Genomic DNA, 23,086 nt, shown 5'->3' with positions numbered 1-23,086 from the left:
CTGCTCCCTGTAGGCCTCCCTGATGGCGTCCAGATAACAGAAGAGCGCCGAACGGTGTTTCGGATTCTTCTCCCCAACTTTATTTGCCATAATGGCAAAACCCTGCAGCCAATTAGGGAAAGTCTGCGGGATAAACCTGTACAGCTGTTTTTCTTGATCCTCCTTTTTGCTCTCCTCTGGCTTGACCCCATCCAGATCAAATTTTTCCAGGGGTAGCAGAGAGAATATCCCCACATACGCAGCCTTCTAAATTTTTTCGCAGAATTCCGGCATCAGGCGCACACCCAGAGACCCCTCAAAACAAACGTAAACCTCACATCTCACAGAGTCAGCCAATCTGACCGAATCCTGTTTAGTAACGGCCTCCCCCGATGACTCAGCCTTGCCCTCAACGCCAACTTGTGCCCCGCCGCAGACTGGCCCGGTGCTGCGATTGCCACTGCGGCAGGCACCGCCGCCTCAGGGGGATCAACCCAGCCAGCCTCGTCGCCTCTGACCCACCGGCGGGATCCACGCCGATGACGGCATGGCTTGGGCACTAGTTTCTGGTTCAAATAGCTGGACCAGCTCCTTCAAACCCAAAAGGAACCCCTGCAACCCCTCATCTGACCTAGATGTGGCGTGACCACGGCCCGCACTAGAAGGTGCAGAAAGTGTGGGCAAATCAGACCTCAGAGCCACCAACTCCGTGCGGGGGAGGGCCCTCCCCCTAGACACACATTATCATCAACAGCAGAAAACACAGACATGTTAGAAGAAGTAGTAGACTTAACAGGCTGCCTAGGAAGGATCCCACCAGCCGCAGGTCCCGACTCCATCGATGCAGGGCGTCCATGTGACTCCTCCCCCACTGAAGCGGACAACTTGCCCTCCGATCTCTCATCTATCTCCACGTCTCCTCTCTCCGGCAGCACCCCAGGAGTAGTGGCCCTGGATGACGAGGATCCGTGCGGCTTCTGGCCCCGCCTGCTTACACCGGCTCCACCCACCGATTTCTGGGTCACCTTACCGGAGCGCCCAGAGCCCTGGGCGCTCACCGCTGGTCTCACACCGCCGCTCCTCCGCACCTCTGACATCACCTGGTGTTGGCTGGTCCTGGGAGAGCCATGGAGGTAAAGGGCCTGGGGGCCGTAGCAGCACGATTCCCCCACCGAGGCTCTGCCCCCCGCTGACTCATCGCCGGGGTAGGAGCCCGCCTGTTCCTGATCCCGATGCCGGGGAGAGACACAGACACCCCCGGAAGCCCTGACCCCTGACGATGAAGGGGATTCCTTCCAGGAGCACCACCCGCGGGCGCAGCCGATCGCTTTGTAGGTAGTCCTGAAGGGGCCCGCATGGGACTCCCAATGTGGCACAAAAGTTTATTTTTGCAGCACAAACCAGCAGAAACGTGGCAAAAACTAATGGCGTGTTTGTTTTTAAAATTCAGCAACATGGGGTGCAAAGTGGGCACAGCTTACAATAAATTGAATGTTTAATATCTCAGAAACCGAACCGGCACAAACGCTCATTTTTGCAGCACAAATCAGCACAAATGCGGCACAAACGAATGGTATGTTTTTATTCTGGTTTTACAAACATGGGGTGCCAACTTCACACAGCTATAACGCACAATATCTCCGCAACTAAAGCGACACAAACGTTTATTTTTGCGGCACAAACCAGCACAAACGCAGCACAAACGAATGATGTGTTTGTTTTTAAAATTCAGCAACATGGGGTGCAAAGTAGGCAGGGTTTCAGCAAATATAACGCACAATATCTCTGAAACAAAGCGGCACAATTGCTCATTTTTGCGGCACGAATCAGCACAAATGCGGCACAAATGAATAGTATATTTTTATTCAGGTTTTACAAACGTGCCAACTTCACACAGCTAGTGCCAGCTCATCTGCCACCAGCCAGTTCTGCTGCCACATACACCTGCTGACTGCTGCCACCACACAGTCTACTGGACTGATCACAGGCACTCATACCTCACTGTGCTCCCATGGCTGCTGTCTAACCAGGAGCTCACTAACCAGGTACGTAACAGGAGGGCGGGGTGATGTCATCGTCTGGAAAAAATCAAATTGCTATTATCTTAAAAATAAAAGAAGCACACATTTTTATTTTATGACACAAAAAATACAAAGGTAGCACTAACAAATAGTATATTTGTTTTTAATATTTAATAACATGGGGTGCAAAGTGGATGGGGTGTTATCATATATAAACAAGCTGTTATAACGAAAAAACCATAACAGCAAATAAAAATGTTAGCAGCACAAACCAGCACAAATGAGGCACTAACCAACCAGCCCAATTTCATGCATTTTGGGTGTAGTAGGGGGGCTCAGTGACCTTTGGTGACCTTTAATAAATTCTTAATAACGCAAAAACGATAAAAGATAGAACGAAAATTTAAACAGCACAAACGTAGCACTAAAGAAACACACTTGAGTTTTCATTTGTGCTGATTGTGGGGGGGGGGGCAAAGTGGGTGGGGTTTTAAAAAAACTGTTATAACTGAAAAATCATAACAGCACAAATAAAAATTTTAGCAGCACAAACATAGCACTAACCAACAAGACCAGTTTCGTGTCATTTGGGTGTTGTAGGGGGGCTGAGTGACCTTTGGTGACCTTTAATGAATCATTAATAACGCAAAAACAATAAATGATAGAACGGAAATTTTAGCAGCACAAAACACAAACTTAGCTCTAAAGAAACACACTTGAGTTTTTATTTGTGCTGATTGTGGGGGGGGGTGGGGGGGGGGGCAAAGTGAGTGGGGTTTGAAAAAAAATAAACTGTTATAACTTAAAAACCACCACAGCACACATAAAAATTTTAGCAGCACAAACCATAGCACTAACCAACAAGACCAGTTTCGTGTCATTTGGGTGTTGTAGGGGGGCTGAGTGACCTTTGGTGACCTTTAATAAATTATTAATAACGCAAAAATGATAACAGATAGAATGGAAATTTTAGCAGCACAAAACAGCACAAACATAGCACTAACCAACGAGACCACTTTCATGTAATTTGGGCATTGTAGGGGGGCTAAGTGACCTTTGGTGACCTTTAATAAATCATTAATAATGCAAAACAATAAAAGATAGAACGAAAATTTTAGCATCATAAAACAGCACAAACGTAGCACTAACCAGCAAGACCAGTTTTGTGTCATTTGGGTGTTGTAGGGAGGCTAAGTGACCTTTGGTGACCTTTAATAAATCATTAATAACGCAAAAATTATAAAAAGATAGAACAGAAATTTAAACAGCACAAAACAGCACAAACATAACACTAACCAACAAGACCAGTTTTGTGCCATTTGGCTGTTGTAGGGGGGCTAGGTGATGTCATAGTCTGGAAAAAACAATTGCTAATATCTTCAAAATAAAAGCAGCACAAATGTAAATTTTTACAGCACAAAACAGCACAAACATAGCACTAAAGAAACACACTTGAGTTTTTATTTGTGCTGATTGTAGGGGGGCCAGCTTCGCTGAGCTGCCTTGGTGTTGTAGATGTTGCTGTTTAGATGATGGGGCTACCTGCTAGGCTTAACACCAGCAGTTATTCATTATTAGAGATTGATTGTACTGTCATTTGTTATTATACAATATGTTTATATGTCTTTAATTTAATATTTTACTACACACACTTTACCTGTTGTTAATACAGTGAATTTTTAGGCTTTCACCTTCACATTTCTGCACATATAGTGGCTTTATTTAGTTAAAAGGCTAAGCACTGCTATTTTTTGGTTTGTATGTATTTTATTATTTCGTATACTAAACGCTTACTTACTTACTCTGTCCAAACAGTGAAAGACAAAGAAGATACTCAGGTGGATTCTGAAGCAAGACCAATGAAGGATGAAACATTTGGGGAATACAGGTAAAAAACATAGGAGAAACTTTACACTCTAAAAATATAGAAATTAGAATCTTTTGAAAGTGGAATTTCAGACAAAGTTTTCTCCAGTTGTGGGTAGAAGGGAAGGGCTGTGACACTTTATGAGGGTTTTCCTTCCTACTTGTGCCACTGTTGATGAATTGTTCTGGTTACTATAGCAGGACACTTTGGTAGGAAGGTCATGCCACAGAACAACCAATGGATATACAGTAAGAAGCAGTCATAAGTTTGAAACTACCTGAATCCGCCTAGCTGAGTACACCCCTCACATTTTTGTAAATGTTTTATTATATCTTTTCATGTGACAACACCGAAGAAGCAACCCTTTGCTACAATGTGAAGTAGTGAGTGTACAGCTTGTATAACAGTGTAAATTTGCTGCCCCCTCAAATTAACTAAACACACAGCCAATAATGTCTACACCGCTGGCAACAAAAGTGAGTACACCCCTAAGTGAAAATGTCCAAATTGGGCCCAATTAGACATTTTCCCTCCCCGGTGTCATGTGACTCGTTAGTGTTACAAGGTCTCAGGTGTGAATGGGGGAGCAGGTGTGTTAAATTAATACTGGTCACTGGAAGTTCAACATGGCACCTCATGACAAAGAACTCTCTGAGGATCTGAAAAAAAGAATTGTTGCTCTACATAATTCTTTAGGCCTAGGCTATAAGAAGATTGCCAAGACCCTGAAACCGAGCTGTAGCACGGTGGCCAAGACCACACAGCGGTTTTACACGAAAGGTTCCACTCAGAATAGGCCTCGCCATGGTCGACCAAAGAAGTTGAGTGCACATGCTCAGGGTCATATCCAGACGTTGTCTTTGGGAAATAGACGTGAGTGCTGCCAGCATTGCTGCAGAGGTTGAAGGTGGGGGGGTCAGCCTGTCAATGCTCAGACCATGCCACACACTGCATCAAATTGGTCTATATTGCTGTCGTCCCCGAAGGAAGCCTCTTCTAAAGATGACACACAAGAAAGCCCGCAAACAGCTTGCTGAAGACAAGCAGACTAAGGACATTACTGGAACCTGGATGTCCTGTGGTCTGATGAGACCAAGATAAACGTATTTGGTTCAGATGGTGTCAAGCATGTGTGGCGGCAACCAGGTGAGGAGTACAAAGACAAGTGTGTCTTGCCTACACTCAAGCATGGTGGTGGGAGCATCATGGTCTGGGGTTGCATGAGTGCTGCTGCCACTGGAGAGCTACAGTTCATTGAGGAAACCATGAATGCCAACATGTACTGTGACATACTGAAGCAGAGCATAATCCCCTCCCTTCAGAGACTGGGCCGCAGGGCAGTATTCCAACATGATAACGACCCCATACACACCTCCAAGATGACCACTGCCTTGCTAAAGAAGCTGAGGTTAAAGGTAATGGACTGGCCAAGCATGTCTTCAGACCTAAACACTATTGAGCATTTGTGGGGAATCCTCAAACAGAAGGTGGAGGAGCTCAAGGTCTCCAACATCCACCAGCTCTGTGATGTCGTTATGAAGGAGTGGAAGAGGACTCCAGTGGCAACCTGTGAAGCTCTGGTGAACTCCATGCCCAAGATGGTTAAGGCTGTGCTGGAAAATAATGATGACCACACAAAATATTGACACTTTGGGTCCAATTTGGACATTTTCACTTAGGGGAGTACTCGTTTTTGTTGCCAGCGGTTTAGACATTAATGGCTGTGTGTTGAGTTATTTTAAGTGGACAGCAAATTCACACTCTTATACAAGCTGTACACTCACTACTTTATTATTATTATTATTCAGGATTTATATAGCGCCAACAGTTTACGCAGCGCTTTACAATATAAAAGGGAGACAATACAGTTATAATACAATACAATACAATAGGATTAAGAGGGCCCTGCTCAGAAGAGCTTACAATCTAATAGGGTGGGGCAGGTGGTACAAAAGGTTGTAACTGTGGGGAATGAGCTGGTGGAAGTGGTAGGAGATTAGTTGGAGACGTGATAGGCTTTCCTGAAGAGATGAGTTTTCAGGGATTGCCTGAAGGTAGCATGAGTAGGGGATAGCCGGATAGATGGAGGTAGCGAGTTCCAGAGGATGGGAGAGGCTCTGGAGAAATCCTGGAGACGAGCATGGGAGGAGGAGATGAGAGAGCTTGAAAGCAGGAGGTCTTGAGAAGAGCGGAGAGGTCGATTTGGGTGATATTTGGAGACAAGATTAGTGATGTAGCTTGGGGCAGAGTTGTGAATGGCTTTGTATGTTGTGGTTAGAATTTTGAATTTAATTCGCTGGGTGATTGGGAGCCAGTGTAGGGATTGAAGTAGAGGGTTGGCAGACACTGAGCGGTTGGTAAGGTGGATAAGTCTGGCAGCAGCATTCATGATAGACTGAAGAGGGGATAGCCTATGGAGCGGTAGGCCAATGAGAAGGGAGTTGCAATAGTCAAGGCGAGAGATAACAAGGGAGTGAATGAGGAGCTTGGTGGTTTCATTTGTTAAAAAAGGGCGAATTTTAGAGATGTTACGGAGGTGAATTCTACAAACTTTTGACAGCGATTGGATTTGAGGCTGAAATGACAAGTCAGAATCTAGGATTACACCTAGTACCCTGGCGTGAGGGGAGGGACTGATGGTTGCATTGTTGATTTTGATGGAAAAGTCATGGAGGGGGGCACGGGCGGAGGGGAATAATAATAGCTCAGTTTTAGAGAGATTTAGTTTAAGGAAGTGGTGCGACATCCATGCTGATATGTCAGTTAGTAAGTTAGTAATGCGAGAGGAGACTGAAGGAGTGAGGTGAGGAGTAGACAGATGGATTTGGGTGTCATCAGCGTATAAGTGGTATTGGAAGCCATGGGCAGTTATTAGGTGACCAAGGGAGGAGGTGTAGATAGAAAAGAGAAGGGGTCCAAGAACCGAGCCTTGGGGGACCCCCACAGAAAGGGGCAATGGAGAGGAGGAGACAGAGTTGTAGGTGACACTGAAGGAGCGCTGTGATAAATAGCCAGAGAACCAGGATAGAGCAGAATCTCGGAGGCCAAGAGAATGTAGTTTATTGAGAAGGAGCGGGTGGTCAACAGTATCAAAGGCCGCAGAGAGGTCAAGTAGTAGGAGTATGGAGTACTGGCTGTTGGTTTTAGCAGTTAGTAAATCATTAGTGAGTTTTAGTAAGGTAGTTTCCGTGGAGTGCTGCGAGCGAAAGCCAGACTGTAAGGGGTCAAGAAGGTTATTTTCATTGAGGTAGGAGCTAAGACGGTTGTAGACTAAGCGTTCTAGAAGTTTAGAGGTGAATGGGAGTAGTGAGATGGGTCTTAAGTTGTTCAGGTCGGTAGGGTCCAGTGAGGGCTTTTTAAGAATGGGAGTGATCTGTGCATGTTTTAGAGGGGAGGGGAAAATGCCACTAGAAAGGGAGAGATTGAAGATGTGGGTGAGGGAGCATAGGATAGAAGAAGAGGGTGACCGTAGTAGTTGTGAGGGAACAGGATCCAAGGGACAATTGGTTAGGTGGGCATCCGAGAAAATTTTTGTAACCTCTTCCATAGTAGCCAATTCAAAAGAGGAGAGGGTTGAATGTGCTGCTGGGCAAGGTATGATGGGTGGGGAAGACGTACGCACAGTGGAGATGTCCTCACGAATTGCATCGATCTTGTCTTTGAAGTGATTGGCAATCTCTTGGGCAGTGAGTAAGTTAGTGGGTAGAGGGGGTGGTGGACGAAGCAGAGAGTTAAAGGTTGAGAAGAGCCGACGGGGACTGGATGACAAGGAATTAATAAGAGAGACAAAGTAGGCTTGTTTGGCAGCATGGAGGCATGAATTGTATTTTAGAAGGGCAGATTTATATAGGGTGAAGTCTTGCAGGCATTTGGTTTTACGCCACAGTCGTTCAAGAGCACGGCAATGTCTCTTGAGATTTCTAGTGTTGTCAGTTTGCCAGGGTTGTAATGGTCGGGGCCTAATTCTGCGTGTGGTTAGAGGAGCAAGTGCATCTAGTGATGATGAGAGTGAACTGTTGTAGACAGAAGTGGCCAGGTCAGGACAGGACAGGGGAGAGATTATGTCATATAGGTTGTCAGTAGCAGAATAGAGAAGAGAAGGGTTAAAGTGGCGAAGGTTTCTACAAGTAATTGTTTGCTGCTTGGAGGGATGGGTGGTTGGAGGCAAGGATACAGTGAAAGTAATGAGGTTGTGATCAGATAGAGGAAAGGGGGTGTTGGTGAGGTTGCCAGGGTTGCAGAGATGGGAGAATACAAGGTCAAGGGTATTACCATTGGAGTGAGTGGAAGTATGTGTCCATTGGGTTAGGTCAAAAGATGAGGTTAAGTTGAGAAGTTTAGCTGTAGTTGGGCTGTTGACATTGACAGGAATGTTAAAGTCACCAAGAATAATGGTGGGTATTTCAGAGGAGAGAAAGTAGGGTAGCCAGGCAGCAAAGTCATCAATGAAGCGCGATACCGGTCCTGGAGGCCTATAAATTGCTGCAATCCTCAGAGAAATGGGAGAAAACAGACGAATACAGTGCATCTTGAAAGAAGAGAGGGCTAGAGAGGGAGGGACAGTAAGGACTTGGAAGGTGCTTTGTGGGGACAGAAGGAAGCCAACTCCACCTCCTTTCTGTCTGTTGGGTCTGGAGGAGTGAGTCCAATGGAGACCACCATGGGAGAGGGCAGCAGGAGAAGCTGAGTCAAAATTTTGCAGCCAGGTTTCTGTTATGGCGAGTATGTTCAAGCCATGAGAGATGAAGAGGTCATGTACAGATGTTAGCTTGTTACAGATGGAGCGGGCGTTCCAAAGGGCACATGAGATTGGTGGGGTGCTTTGAGGAAGCAGGGGGATAGAAATTAAACTGAGTGGATTGTGGTGGTTGCCAGAGGGGGAGGGGTATTGGATATGTGGCTTGCATTTGGAAAATGGCGGACCAGGATTAGGAGAAATGTCACCTGAGACTAGGAGAAGGAGGAGGGTGAGGAAGGCAAGGTGGGAGTGGGATGTGCATGAGCGCACGTGTCTAGTGGCCCTGGTGTTTATGTCAGCACGTGGGTGCAGCAACTGCAGGAGATGATGGGTGCCATAGTAGGGAGAGGGTAGGAGTGAGGGTGATATGTGCATGCTGCAGGGAAGAGAGGAGGGGTAGAGTAAAGATAATTTGAGGATAGAAGACACCAATGTGAGAAGGAAGAGAATAAGGAGCATGTTAGTGGATAGAGAGTGGGAAACTAACCTAATATAAAATAAATTTGGTTTGCTTGTCGTCTTGCAGAGTGGAGCAGAGTTCCTGTTGTTCATGCAGCTTTAGTTATCCTGCTTTCGTTAAACTGCGTCGGTGAAACTGCGCATCACTCGTGACAGAGCCACTCAGGAAAGAGCCATGATGTCTGCGCCACCCCATAAGCTGCCATAAATTTATAGACCGCCTAAGCTGGGATGCATTTCTCAGTTGGTCATTATTGGGTCTGATGTGAGACACCTGAATATGGGGAGGAGATGGCCAGGGCCAGGCCAGACACAGGCTAGGGTCGTAAAGCTAATTACCTCTCTTGATCACTCAAGCCACATGGAGTTGAGAATCAATCACCAGTAATATTGCTATTGCAGTGTGTTTGTTATAGAGCTAGCAGTAAATATGGAAGTTTAAAGATATGGCAGCAGGAGACAATTACCAAAAATATTAATAGCAGACTCACCAAAGTCAGTTCAGTAGGGATGTACAGTTGCTTTACATTGTATCAAAGTGTCATTTCTTCAGTGTTGTCACATGAAAAGATATAATAAAATATTTACAAAAATCTGATCCTTTACAGTGATTCTGTCAAAAAAATCTAGAGTCTGCCATTGCTGGTAGCTGCAGTGCCAGGTCATGTGGCCCTATCATTACTTTATTAGAATATGTGTTCTGATGCACCTTTGTATTGCGGCTGCAAATGACAGCAGCGTCTTCATTCACTTTGGCTAAAAAATCTGCTGACGACAGTGCCCAGTGCTGCACTCAACTATTTATCCTGGAAATGAAGCAGCATAGACCTCCTTGTGGCAGACAGGTACGATTATGATGAATATAATAGAGCTTTGCCAGTCTTTCAAAACAGAGTTTTCAATTTAAATGAAATACAAATGCATTCATATAGTTTATATAACATATAATAAGGGCTGTTGCACACAAGCATTTGAGATCAGTTTAATGAGGAAGAAAATTTCCATCACTAAATTTTACCTGTGGGTAAAATAGGTGCACCGTTTAGGAGATATTTACTGTACATGCAGCCAGTGACATCACTGGCGCATGCGCTCTGAAGGAACGGCCGCCCGTGCCGTTCCTTCGGAGTTCTGTGGCGTGGCCGTTACCTTGCATGTAAGAAAAAAGAAACAAAAAAGCCAGCGGTTTACAACCACTCTAAATACCATTTAAACAAAGTAGAAACCTCAAAAGAAAAGTTTGCTTTAGGCCCCTTTTACATGAGCAATCCATCTGTCAGTTTTTGGGGAGCCCACACACAAAAAAAAACAAACAATGGCTTGACGTCCCCACCAAAATCCATACCTGACCCTTATTCCCCCCCCCCCCCCCCCCCCCAGCCATTCCACATGCCCTCAACATGGCAACAGCATGTTGATGAGGAAAAGGACCTCTGCTCGGGATGGTTACATTCAAGTGTCAAACGGCAAAGCATGAGTTGCTTTAAAGTAATTTTTAGATCTGTTTGTGACTTTCTTTTATTTATATGTGTGAGTCAATGTAAATGCAAAGTAAACAGATCTCAAAAACTCAACTAGATGTTTTGGTGATCTGGTGAACATTATTATGCAATCATTATTTATAGCCAAAGCCGAAAGACCTGCTGATGGCCAGACCAGAAGAGAACCTGTCCTCTTGCCCAGTCATATGTGTTTTAAATGAAAACATAATATTGTGCTTCCAAAAACAATCAGTTTTTCATATGATGTAATTTATTTGTCTGTAAGTCTCGGTAGTGCCCATATACACTATTCTGTGGTGTGATTGGTATGATTGTCCTTATGCATTCATTCTCCACTTTTTTTATCCATGCTGCACATCAGATCTCTGGAGAGGTAAGCTGCTCTCATGTGGTAAAGTTTATTTTGAATGTAGGGCAAATAGGGGATGCGTTGATGCACATTGTTTAAAATATAGATTGGCTTATGCCTTTGTGGCATTCCCATAATAAATAGACAGCACGGTTGTTCTTTATTAAAAAATTAATAAATAAATAGCAGCTACAATTTTTAATGTCCCTCAAATCTACTTTTGAAAAAAAAAAATCTAGAAGCCTTAGAAATAACAGAAGTCAATGACTGGTTAGATAAAACAACATCTGCCAATTCAAATATCAGGTTGTAAAGAGGACAGGCATCTAATTGTAGAATTTACAAATAAATATGTGAAGTCTTTATCAGAAATAAGGTCATTTTAACCAGCTTAATTTTGCAATGCAATTTTCCACGTGGTTTCACCAGATATAATAGCACTAGTCACTAGTAATAGCAATAGTCACTGCTAGCACACCCCTAGTATAATTAGAATTTGCCACATTCTTTTTATAAGAGAGCAGCATGACATTTGTCATCTTTATGCATTATTTCATTTCAGTTCAGCTTATGGAATTATTAAATTTGATGTTTATTAATCACTAATCTTTTATAAAATGTCAATGTATACAGCAGATTTTCGAGTAGATTCCATGAAAATATAATCTAGTTATTTTAAGTGCTCACTTACTCTGTCAATGCCTACTCTTGTGTAACCACGCATTGTATTTTGCAACTCTGCATTTGTGGGGATATTCATGATTGCTGTGTTTTCTGTTACTAACATGATGTTAAAATGGGTTAGTGACATTACTTCACACTTTTGGTGGGCTATAATAGTGATTTTGATGGGGATGCCGAGTCACAAGTAATATTGCAAACAATTTGGAAGAATCTCCCCTCTGTATTTACCCTTCATCTTTCTCATAAAAAAAACTACTTCAAGAGTCCAAAAAACTGTTTTTGCTATTCCCTGCATTATATGCATTCTTATAATAGGTATAAAATATTGCCATACTATCTTTAGTAATTATAGCTAGTAAGATAAGTTGTAAGAAAATCATCCACAAAATTTTCAGATAGTTTTATTTTTCTTATTAAAGTTTTACAACAGCAATAAACAGCATATGTTCATATGATTCATAGGTTCATAATATTTAGGGCCCATTCACAGTAGTGGTCTGCGGTAATACAAGTTACCGTGTGTTACCACAACGCACGTGAATTATGTCTGATTTAGTGCCATTTATTGTGAAAGACCACCTACATGATTTTGCGATGTACCCGTGCTCTTTACCTTGTGGTAAAAAAGGGTATTAGCCAGTGGATTCCAATGGGAAATAAATTTAAACAAAACTTAAAAGTCCTGGGTGGCTTTACTCCAATGTAAAAATGCATTTAACCACTTGCCGACCGCCTAACAACGATATACGTCGGCAGAATGGCACGGGCAGGTAAAATCACGTACCTGGTACATGATTGCCTTCCCGCGGGCGGGGGGTCCGATCGGACCCCCCCGGTGCCCGAGGCGGTCGGCTTAGGTCTGGCAGCGATCAGAGATGAGGGGGAGACCATCCATTCGTGGCCCCCCTCGCGATCGCTCCCAGCCAATCGGAATCTTCCCCTGCCTCTGTGTAGTACACAGAGGCAGAGGAAATGATGTCATCTCTCCTCGGCTCGGCAGTTTCCGTTCCAGCGCCGAGGAGAGAAGACTGTAATGTGAGTGCGCAACACACACACATCACAGTAGAACATGCCAGGCACACTTTACACCCCCCTTTACCCCCCGATCCCCCCCCCCAATCACCCCCCCGTCACACTGACACCAAGCAGTTTTTTTTCTGATTACTGCATTGGTGTCAGTTTGTGACAGTTAGTGTGGTAGGGCAGTTAGTGTTAGCCCCCTTTAGATCTAGGGTACCCCCCTAACCCCCCCTAATAAAGTTTTAACCCCTTGATCACCCCTCGTCACCAGTGTCACTAAGCGATCATTTTTCTGATGACTGTATTAGTGTCACTGGTGACGCTAGTCAGGGAGGTAAATATTTAGGTTCGCCGTCAGTGTTTTATAGCGATAGGGACCCCCATATACTACCTAATGTTTTAACCCCTTGATTGCCCCCTAGTTAAGCCTTTCACCACTGATCACTGTATAACTGTTACAGGTGACGCTGGTTAGTTCGTTTATTTTTTATAGTGTCAGGGCACCCGCTGTTTATTACCAAATAAAGGTTTAGCCCCCTGATCGCCTGGCGGTGATATGCGTCGCCCCAGGCAGCGTCAGATTAGCGCCAGTACCGCTAACACCCACGCACGCAGCAATATCTGATCCAATCAGATCTATACTAGCGTCCCCAGCAGTTTAGGGTTCCCAAAAACGCAGTGTTAGCGGGATCAGCTACCCAAGTGCAGTATCGATCGATCACTGACACTTACAAAACACTAAACGCATAACTGCAGCGTTCGCAGAGTCAGGCCTGATCCCTGCGATCGCTAACAGTTTTTTTGGTAGCGTTTTGGTGAACTGGCAAGCACCAGCCCCAGGCAGCGTCAGGTTAGTGCCAGTATCGCTAACACCCATGCACGCACCTTACACCTCCCTTAGTGGTATAGTATCTGAACGGATCAATATCTGATCCGATCAGATCTATACTAGCGTCCCCAGCAGTTTAGGGTTCCCAAAAACGAAGTGTTAGCGGGATCAGCCCAGATACCTGCTAGCACCTGCGTTTTGCCCCTTCGCCCCCGGCCCAGCCCTGCCCACCCAAGTTCAGTATTGATCGATCACTGTCACAAAACACTAAACGCATAACTGCAGCGTTCGCAGAGTCAGGCCTGATCCCTGCGATCGCTAACAGTTTTTTTGGTGAACTGGCAAGCACCAGCGGCCTAGTACACCCCGGTCATAGTCAAACCAGCACTGCAGTAACACTTTGTGACGTGGCGAGTCCCATAAGTGCAGTTCAAGCTGGTGAGGTGGCAAGCACAAGTAGTGTCCCGCTGCCACCAAGAAGAAGACAAACAGGCCCGTCGTGCCCATAGTGCCCTTCCTGCTGCATTCGCCAAACCTAATTGGGAACCCACCACTTCTGCAGCGCTCGTACTTCCACCATTCACATCCCCAACCAAATGCAGTCGGCAGCATGAGAGGCATTTTCTTTATGTCCTCCTGAGTACCCCTACCCAACGAACCCCCCCAAAAAAGATGTTGTGTCTGCAGCAAGCGTGGATATAGGCGTGACACCCGCTATTATTTTCCCCCCTGTCCTGACAATCCTGGTCTTTGCATTGGTGAATGTTTTGAACGCTACCATACACTAGTTGAGTATTAGCGTAGGGTACAGCATTGCACAGACTAGGCATACTTTCACAGGGTCTCCCAAGATGCCATTGCATTTTGAGAGACCCGAACCTGGAACCGGTTACAGTTATAAAAGTTAGTTACAAAAAAAAAGTGTAAAAAAAAAAAACAAAAACAAAAAAATATATAAAATTTAAAAAAATAGTTGTTGTTTTATTGTTTTCTCTCTCTCTCTCTATATTCTCTCTCTATATTGTTTTGCTCTTTTTTACTGTACTCTGTTCTGCAATGTTTTATTGTTATTATGTTTTATCATGTTTGCTTTTCAGGTATGCAATTTTTTATACTTTACCGTTTACTGTGCTTTATTGTTAACCATTTTTTTGTCTTCAGGTACACCATTCACGACTTTGAATGGTTATACCAGAATGATGCCTGCAGGTTTAGGTATCATCTTGGTATCATTCTTTTCAGCCAGCGGTCGGCTTTCATGTAAAAGCAATCCTAGTGGCTAATTAGCCTCTAGACTACTTTTACAAGCAGTGGGAGGGAATGCCCCCCCCACCGTCTTCCATGTTTTTCTCTGGCTCTCCTGTCTCAACAGGGAACCTGAGAATGCAGCCGGCGATTCAGCCAGCTGACCATAGAGCTGATCAGAGACCAGAGTGGCTCCAAACATCTCTATGGCCTAAGAAACCGGAAGCTACGAACATTTTATGACTTAGATTTCGCCGGATGTAAACAGCGCCATTGGGAAATTGGGAAAGCATTTTATCACACCGATCTTGGTGTGGTCAGTTGCTTTGAGGGCAGAGGAGTGATCTAGGGTCTAATAGACCCCAATTTTTTCAAAAAAGAGTAACTGTCACTACCTATTGCTATCATAGGGGATATTTACATTCCCTGAGATAACAATAAAAATGATTTAAAAAAAAAATGAAAGGAACAGTTTAAAACTAAGATAAAAAAGCAAAAAAATAATAAAGAAATAAAAAAAAAAGAACCCCTGTCCCCCCCTGCTCTCGCACGAAGGCGAACGCATGCGTCGGTCTGGCGTCAAATGTAAACAGCAATTGCACCATGCATGTGAGGTATCATCGCGAAGGTCAGATCGAGGGCAGTAATTTTAGCAGTAGACCTCCTCTGTAAATCTAAAGTGGTAACCTGTAAAGGCTTTTAAAGGCTTTTAAAAATGTATTTATTTTGTTGCGTTTGTGCGCAATTTTAAAAGCATGTCATGTTTGGTATCCATGTACTCGGCCTAAGATCATCTTTTTTATTTCATCAAACATTTGGGCAATATAGTGTGTTTTAGTGCATTAAAATTTAAAAAAGTGTGTTTTTTCCCCAAAAAATGCGTTTGAAAAATCGCTGCGCAAATACTGTGTGAAAAAAAAATGAAACACCCACCATTTTAATCTGTAGGGCATTTGCTTTAAAAAATATATAATGTTTGGGGGTTCAAAGTAATTTTCTTGCAAAAAAAATAATTTTTTCATGTAAACAAAAAGTGTCAGAAAGGGCTTTGTCTTCAAGTGGTTAGAAGAGTGGGTGATGTGTGACATAAGCTTCTAAATGTTGTGCATAAAATGCAAGGACAGTTCAAAACCCCCCCAAATGACCCCATTTTGGAAAGTAGACACCCGAAGCTATTTGCTGAGAGGCATGTCGAGTCCATGGAATATTTTATATTGTGACACAAGTTGCGGGAAAGAGACAATTTATTTATTTATTTTTTTTTTTGCACAAAGTTGTCACTAAATTATATATTGCTCAAACATGCCATGGAAATATGTGAAATTACACCCCAAAATAAATTCTGTTGCTTCTCCTGAGTACGGGGATACCACATGTGTGAGACTTTTTGGGATCCTAGCCGCGTACGGGACCCCGAAAACCAAGCACCGCCTTCAGGCTTTCTAAGGGCGTAAATTTTTGATTTCACTGTGCACTGCCTATCACAGTTTCGGAGGCCATGGAATGCCCAGGTGGCACAAACCCCCCCCCCCCCCCCAAATGACCCCATTTTGGAAAGTAGACAACCCAAGCTATTTGCTGAAAGGTATAGTGAGTATTTTGCAGACCTCACTTTTTGTCACAAAGTTTTGAAAATTGAAAAAAGAAAAAAAAAATGTTTTTTTCTTGTCTTTCTTCATTTTCAAAAACAAATGAGAGCAGCAAAATACTCACCATGCCTCTCAGCAAATAGCTTGGGATGTCTACTTTCCAAAATGGGGTCATTTGGGGGGATTTGTGCCACCTAGGCATTCCATGGCCTCCGAAACTGTGATAGGCAGTGAAGAGTGAAATCAAAAATGTACACCCTTAGAAATCCTGAAGGCGGTGATTGGTTTTCGGGGCCCCGTACGCGGCTAGGCTCCCAAAAATTCCCACACATGTGGTATCCCCATACTCAGGAGAAGCAGCTAAATGTATTTTGGGGTGCAATTCCACATATGCCTGTGGCCTGTGTGAGCAATATATCATTTAGTGACAACTTTGTGCAAAAAAAAAAAAAAAAATTTGTCACTTTCCCGCAACTTGTGTCAAAATAAAAAATATTCCATGGACTCAACATGCCTCAAAGCAAATAGCTTGGGGTGTCTACTTTCCAAAATGGGGTCATTTGGGGGGTTTTGTGCCACCTGGGCATTTTATGGCCTTCAAAACTGTGATAGGTAGTGAGGAGTAAAATCAAAAATTTACGCCCTTAGAAATCCTGAAGGCAGTGATTGTTTTTTGGGGCCCCGTACGCGGCTAGGCTCCCAAAAAGTCCACACATGTGGTATCCCCCCGTACTCAGGAGAAGCAGCTGAATATATTTTGGGGTGCAATTCCACATATGCCCATGGCCTGTGTGAGCAATATATCATTTAGTGACAACTTTTTGTAATTTTTTTTTTTTTTTTTTTGTCATTATTCAATCACTTGGGACAAAAAAAATTAATATTCAATGGGCTCAACATGCCTCTCAGCAATTTCCTTGGGGTGTCTACTTTCCAAAATGGGGTCATTTGGGGGGGTTTTGTACCGCCCTGCCATTTTAGCACCTCAAGAAATGACATAGGCAGTCATAAACTAAAAGCTGTGTAAATTCCAGAAAATGTACCCTAGTTTGTAGACGCTATAACTTTTGTGCAAACCAATAAATATACGCTTATGGACATTTTTTTTACCAAAGACATGTGGCCGAATACATTTTGGCCTAAATGTATGACTAAAATTTCGTTTATTGGATTTTTTTTATAACAAAAAGTAGAAAATATCATTTTTTTTTCAAAATTTTCGGTCTTTTTCCATTTATAGCGCAAAAAATAAAAACTGCAGAGGTGATCAAATACCATCAAAAGAAAGCTCTATTTGTGAGAAGAAAAGGACGCAAATTTCGTTTGGGTACAGCATTGCATGACCGCGCAATTAGCAGTTAAAGCGACGCAGTGCCAAATTGGAAAAAGACCTCTGGTCCTTAGGCAGCATAATGGTCCGGGGCTCAAGTGGTTAAGACTCTTTACATGCAAACTAAAAACGATTCTCTGTCTCTTGAAGAGCACTACTGTATACAATAAATCTCTGAATATACTTGTCTGTGGTGACAGTGTGTGTTACAGACGTTTATTCATAATTGGTATTGCTAAGATTATGCGTTTCGCCTCTCTGTTAAAAGGTGGTGGTGGTAGCTAAAGGGGTAATTGTTTAATTAACATAGCCCAGTGATAATCGCTCTCATGCTGCTGGTGGATTGTGATCCCACAAGCTGGAAAAATCTTTGTGCAGGGAGCACCTGAGAGTGGCATTGTTACGCAAGTGACAGCGCAGTGTGATTTTGGCCAGTCCCTTGTCACGAGTTAGTGAGGAGGGCAGGGATCTGAAACCTGTGTCCGTCACATATTGGCTTGCAGCGTAAGTGGGATAGTTTTGCATTAGAGGATTCATTGCATTGTTAGGAATTATCTCTGCACTGAAGGATTGTAACCTTTGTGGAAACTCTCCTTAGAGACAAGCCAGTGCATATTTTTGGTTTTTAAATGGACATACAGCAACAGCTCCTTCCTATCTCTGCTTTCTGTTCTATCTTTTCTACCTGCAAACATGACTGGGTTATCAGAATATAAGAAGATGACCAAAAATGACCTGTCTGCTGAGTGTGCATTAAGATTCCTCTTAATGCACGTTGACGTTGGTAGCAAAAATCATGAAGGCATGACCTGTATAGCAAAAGTGTTACGCTAAACAAAAGTATAAATATACATATAAATGTAAAACAATTAGTCCAAAGACAAATGTATCCCCTGGAAGAAGTTCTACTATAATGAAACCTGTCATCTCATTTGGATTGAACCAACATCCTTGTCTTTGGACCGAGGAAATGGACCATGCTATGCGTTACTTAAATAAAGCCGATGTTTAAAGATTTTGCACTATTGGCGTTTATCTTTATATTGACACATCCTATCTTGCTTCGGGACTGGAGGAGTACCGCTCAGAGGTGACTGCTGGACGATTCCTCTTGTTGTTTGATGTGAAACAGCAAGTGTAGATGGAACATATAAGATACACAAGTCTTATTTGATCCCCCAGTAATAGGTGGTCAACACGCTCTGGTAAGAGCACATCCTTTTATTATGGTGATGGTTATCACAAGGTGAAGGAATTGAATGGACAATCGTTTGTGCACTTTTTATCAAATGGAGCCATATGGGCGGCACAGTGGTGTAGTGGATAGCACTTTCACCTAGCAGAAAGAAGGGTCACTGGTTTGAATCCCAACCACAACACTACCTGCCTGGAGTTTGCATGTTCTCCCTGTGCCTGCGTGGGTTTCCTCCGGGTACTCCGGTTTCCTCCCACACTCCAAAGACATGCTGGTAGGTTAATTGGATCCTGTCTAAATTGTCCCTAGTATGTATGAATGTGAGTTAGGGACCTTAGATTGTAAGCTCCTTAGGGGTAGGGACTGATGTGAATGTACAATGTATATGTAAAGCGCTGCATAAATTGATGGCGCTATATAAGTAACTGAAATAAATAAAATAAATTACCCTGATGTCAGTTGGAAGACACATGGACTCAATGTTTTACATTTATATGTATATTTATATTTATACTTTTGTTTAGCGCAACACTTTTGCTATACATTCATTTTTTATGTGCTCATATCTCACGTCAGTGGTGCTGCTATACACAAGTTAAATAAATTTACACAAGCGCAGTTTACTTTCATTTTCACATGATTCATGACCTACAGGTGTATGATATATGGGCAGACCAGAACCTGGGGGAACCTGAAACCAAAGGCGTTCCCGCTACTTTAAATCCCAGTTGCTCAGAAACGGCCTTGCAGGATGGGCAAGCAGAGACTGACACTGAAGTATCACTGAATGTCACCTCCAAGCCACAGCATGAGCAGGCCAGCCCCAGTGTGCCTGAAACCCGCATAGACTCTATGCAGGTCCTACAATGCACCATGGAGATGGATACTCTAGAATACCTGCAGTTTCTTGAGCGCCAGGCTGAGAGAGGCTGCAGAATGCTGGGCTGTGGCTGCAGAATGAGACTGACATAGATAGGAGGCAGCTTGTTGTACCCAGTCAATTCGGGGGACAGTTGCTAAAAATGGCTCATAAGATTCATAGCAGAGCACTTGGGGATCACTTAGACCCGGGGGATGTTGATATGTCATTTATTTTGGCCTACCATGCTCGCTGACATAGCTGACTACTGTCAGTCCTGTGTTACCTGCCAGCTAGTTGGCAAGGTAGGAGATGTACACTGGGCTCCGCTACAACCTTTGTTGGTTATTGACGGACCTTTTAAGAGGGTGGCAGTGGATATTGTTGGGCCTCTAGCCATCCCTAGCAATTCAGGCAAATGTTATATCCTGACAGTTGTTGACTATGCCATGCGTTATCCAGAAGCTGTGGCTCTCTCCTCCCTCCGGGCAGACAAGGTCGCAAATGCTCTGCTGGGAATCTTCACAAGAGTGGGATTTCTAGCTGAGCTTATTAGCGATCAAGGCCCCCAGTTTGTGTCCGACTTAATGGAAGCTCTCTGTCAGAAAATACAGATAATACAAATCATGACCAGTCCTTATCATGCACAAACAAACAGCTTGTGCGAGTGTTTCAATGGCACCTTGAAACAAATGTTGTGCACCTTAGTGGAATCCCAGGGCAAGGACTAGGAATGATATCTGCCTCATCTGCGGTTTGCTTACAGAGTGGTGCCCCAGGAGTCCACAGGCTTGTCGCCACTTGAACTTGTCACCACTTGAACTGGCGACAGAGGGCCCCTGGACCTAATCCGTGAGACCTGGGAGGGCAAAATTGCTGACCTAGAGGTTTCTGTTTTGGATTACGTCGTACAATTCAGACAAAATGGAGACGCTGGTAGGAACTGTTCAGGAAAACATGGCACAGGCCCAGACCAGGCAGAAACATTGGTATGACCGTAGTGCTAAGGAGTGGACATACAACGTTGGTCAGCAGTTGTATGTTCTACTTCCCCTGTGGCAGAACAAACTCTAAGCCAGTGTTTCTCAACTCCAGTCCTCAAGGCGCACCAACAGGTCATGTTTTCAGGATTTCCCTCAGATGAAACAGCTGTGGTAATTACTAAGGCAGTGAAACTGATCAAATCACCTGTGCAAAATAGTGGAAATCCTGAAAACATGACCTGTTGGTGCGCCTTGAGGACTGGAGTTGAGAAACACTGCTCTAAGCAGCATGGGATGGCCTGTACACCATCATCCAGCATATAATGATGTCACCTACTTGGTCAGGTTGGGAGAAGGGAGAAGACAGGAACATGTGTCATGCCGGTCTGCAGCAGGTCAGAGGCTGAAGAGGCTGATCCACCTCTAAGGCTGCTAGCTGACGCTCAAACCTCCAGATAAACTCCAATCTTACCCACACTCAGATACCTGGGCTGAAGAGAGTGCTGGCAGTATATGGTAGCAGGTTTATGGGAAAACCTGGGAGGACACACCCCGCTGTCCACCAGGGGGACATCCTCCCATTAAACAGTTGGCCCATCGCGTCTCTCTGGAGGTGCTGGCCGACATGAAAAGGGAGGTGGAGGAAATGCTTCAGCTGGGGTGATTCAGAAGTCCCACAGTACCTGGGTGTCCCTAGTAGTCCTGTCGCAATATTCCCTACGCACACATTCATGGAAATGGCTGTAATGATGCTGGGTGCTGTAATGACGACAGGCTGGAAACCTCTGACAATCTGCATGGAAAAATGTCATCAGCACACCAAGGATTCATCAGAAGGATCCAAAGCTTTATTACATTTTCACATGGTACACATACGGCAATGTTTCACAGCCACACAGGGGCCCCTTCATCAGGCGGGTAACAAAGTGCAACACACACCACCAAGTATTTATTTAGCCAATCCACCAATCAAATGATGTCATAAGCCCGCCATTACACTCAGTTTAAATGCATGACATAACTGTCAAAGTGGAAAATCAATCGGAAACATAATAGTCATCAACCACTGCAGTAATCATTAAACAGTACAGAGATACTGATCACTTTTTAGAGTAAAAATTAGCCACTTGGCTGTGCCAAGCAGCTGGCTGTGCTGAGCAGCGGGCCTTGCAGTCCCTAGACATTGTATATCTGCGTTGCCTAGCTGCAGGGAGGTGTGTGACTCAGCCTCCAATGCTGTGCACGCTGCATCGCATATGCAATGGCAGCAAAACCCTCCAGACGGGCCGTTGCCACAGCAACGTTGGAAGTTGCAGCGGTCGCCAGATAACTGTAGGTTGGGATGACACCGAGGGGAGGCTGGAGCCATCTAGTGCGTAAAGAAAAAAGTGCAAGTGCTAGGTAGTGAAGATAAAGAAATACATATAGAGACAAAAGAAACAGAGGTGTAGAGCAAGGGGGAGTAGAAAAAAATAGTAGAGCAAAGAAAGAAAAAAAAAAAGAAGAAAAAACAAGCAAGGAGCCAAAGACAATTGAGAAGAAGGAAGAAGAAAGGAATAATGAGTGGTGGATAAAAAGGAAAAAGAAAAAGGAAAAAAGAAATGCAAATAAAAATAACATAAATTGTAAAATAAAATAAATTATAAAATGAAAAAAGAAATAAAAATAAAATAATAAATATACATATAAAAATGAAAATAAAAATTGAAAAATACATGAAAAATAGAAATGAAAATAAAAAATACAAATAAAATAGAAATCTCAAAAAGGGAAAATGAAAGAAGAAGATGAAGGATCCTGCAGAACAAGAGAACAAGAACACAATAGAAAATAAGCAGAAAAGAGAAATCCAAGAAAAAGAAAAAGGAAAATGGTAAATTGTGGAAGACGAAGGAATGAAGGAGAAGAAGGGGGCAGAGAGAACAGAACAGTAAAAAGAAAGACTGAGGAACAAGTGGGAACAGAAAGGAGAAAGAAGAGTGGAAAACAGGAGAAGTAAACCCGGAAGGAATGGAGGAGAAGGTAAAGAACTAGTCCTGAACTTGTCCTACAACAGATCATCAAGAAAGCAAGTGAAGGATAAATTAGGAGTTAAGGCCATATATATGTACATGTATAAATCCAGTAAATCTCCCTGCGTAAGAGGAGGCAGTTGCAGTCGCCACCTCTTACCAGATGATGGACATGTTCAATTACAATGCCCTTAAGCTCATGTACGGGCGGCACAGTGGTGTAGTGGATAGCACTTTCGCCTAGCAGTAAAAAGGGTCGCTGGTTCAAATCCCAACCATGGCACTACCTGCCTGGAGTTTGCATGTTCTCCCTGTGCCTGCGTGGGTTTCCTCCGGGTACTCCGGTTTCCTCCCACACTCCAAAGACATGCTGGTAGGTTAATTGGATCCTGTCTAAATTGTCCCTAGTATGTATGAATGTGAGT

At 43.7% G+C, this 23,086-nt stretch overlaps 1 protein-coding gene across 3 annotated transcripts in view; it reads left to right on the top strand.

Moving 5' to 3' along the window:
- Positions 1-23,086, top strand: part of L1CAM (L1 cell adhesion molecule) — a 1,396,060-nt gene that overhangs the window by 1,338,020 nt on the left and 34,954 nt on the right. For all 3 annotated transcript variants that reach the window (XM_073600356.1, XM_073600355.1, XM_073600354.1), the window contains one exon: positions 3,816-3,888. In XM_073600356.1, the coding sequence (XP_073456457.1) occupies positions 3,816-3,888 (73 nt within the window). The remainder of the gene's footprint in view (positions 1-3,815; positions 3,889-23,086) is intronic.

Source organism: Aquarana catesbeiana, linkage group LG09 (assembly GCF_042186555.1).
Source record: "Aquarana catesbeiana isolate 2022-GZ linkage group LG09, ASM4218655v1, whole genome shotgun sequence".
Classification (NCBI taxonomy): domain Eukaryota; kingdom Metazoa; phylum Chordata; class Amphibia; order Anura; family Ranidae; genus Aquarana; species Aquarana catesbeiana.
This window is presented reverse-complemented; position numbering and strand designations above follow the sequence as displayed.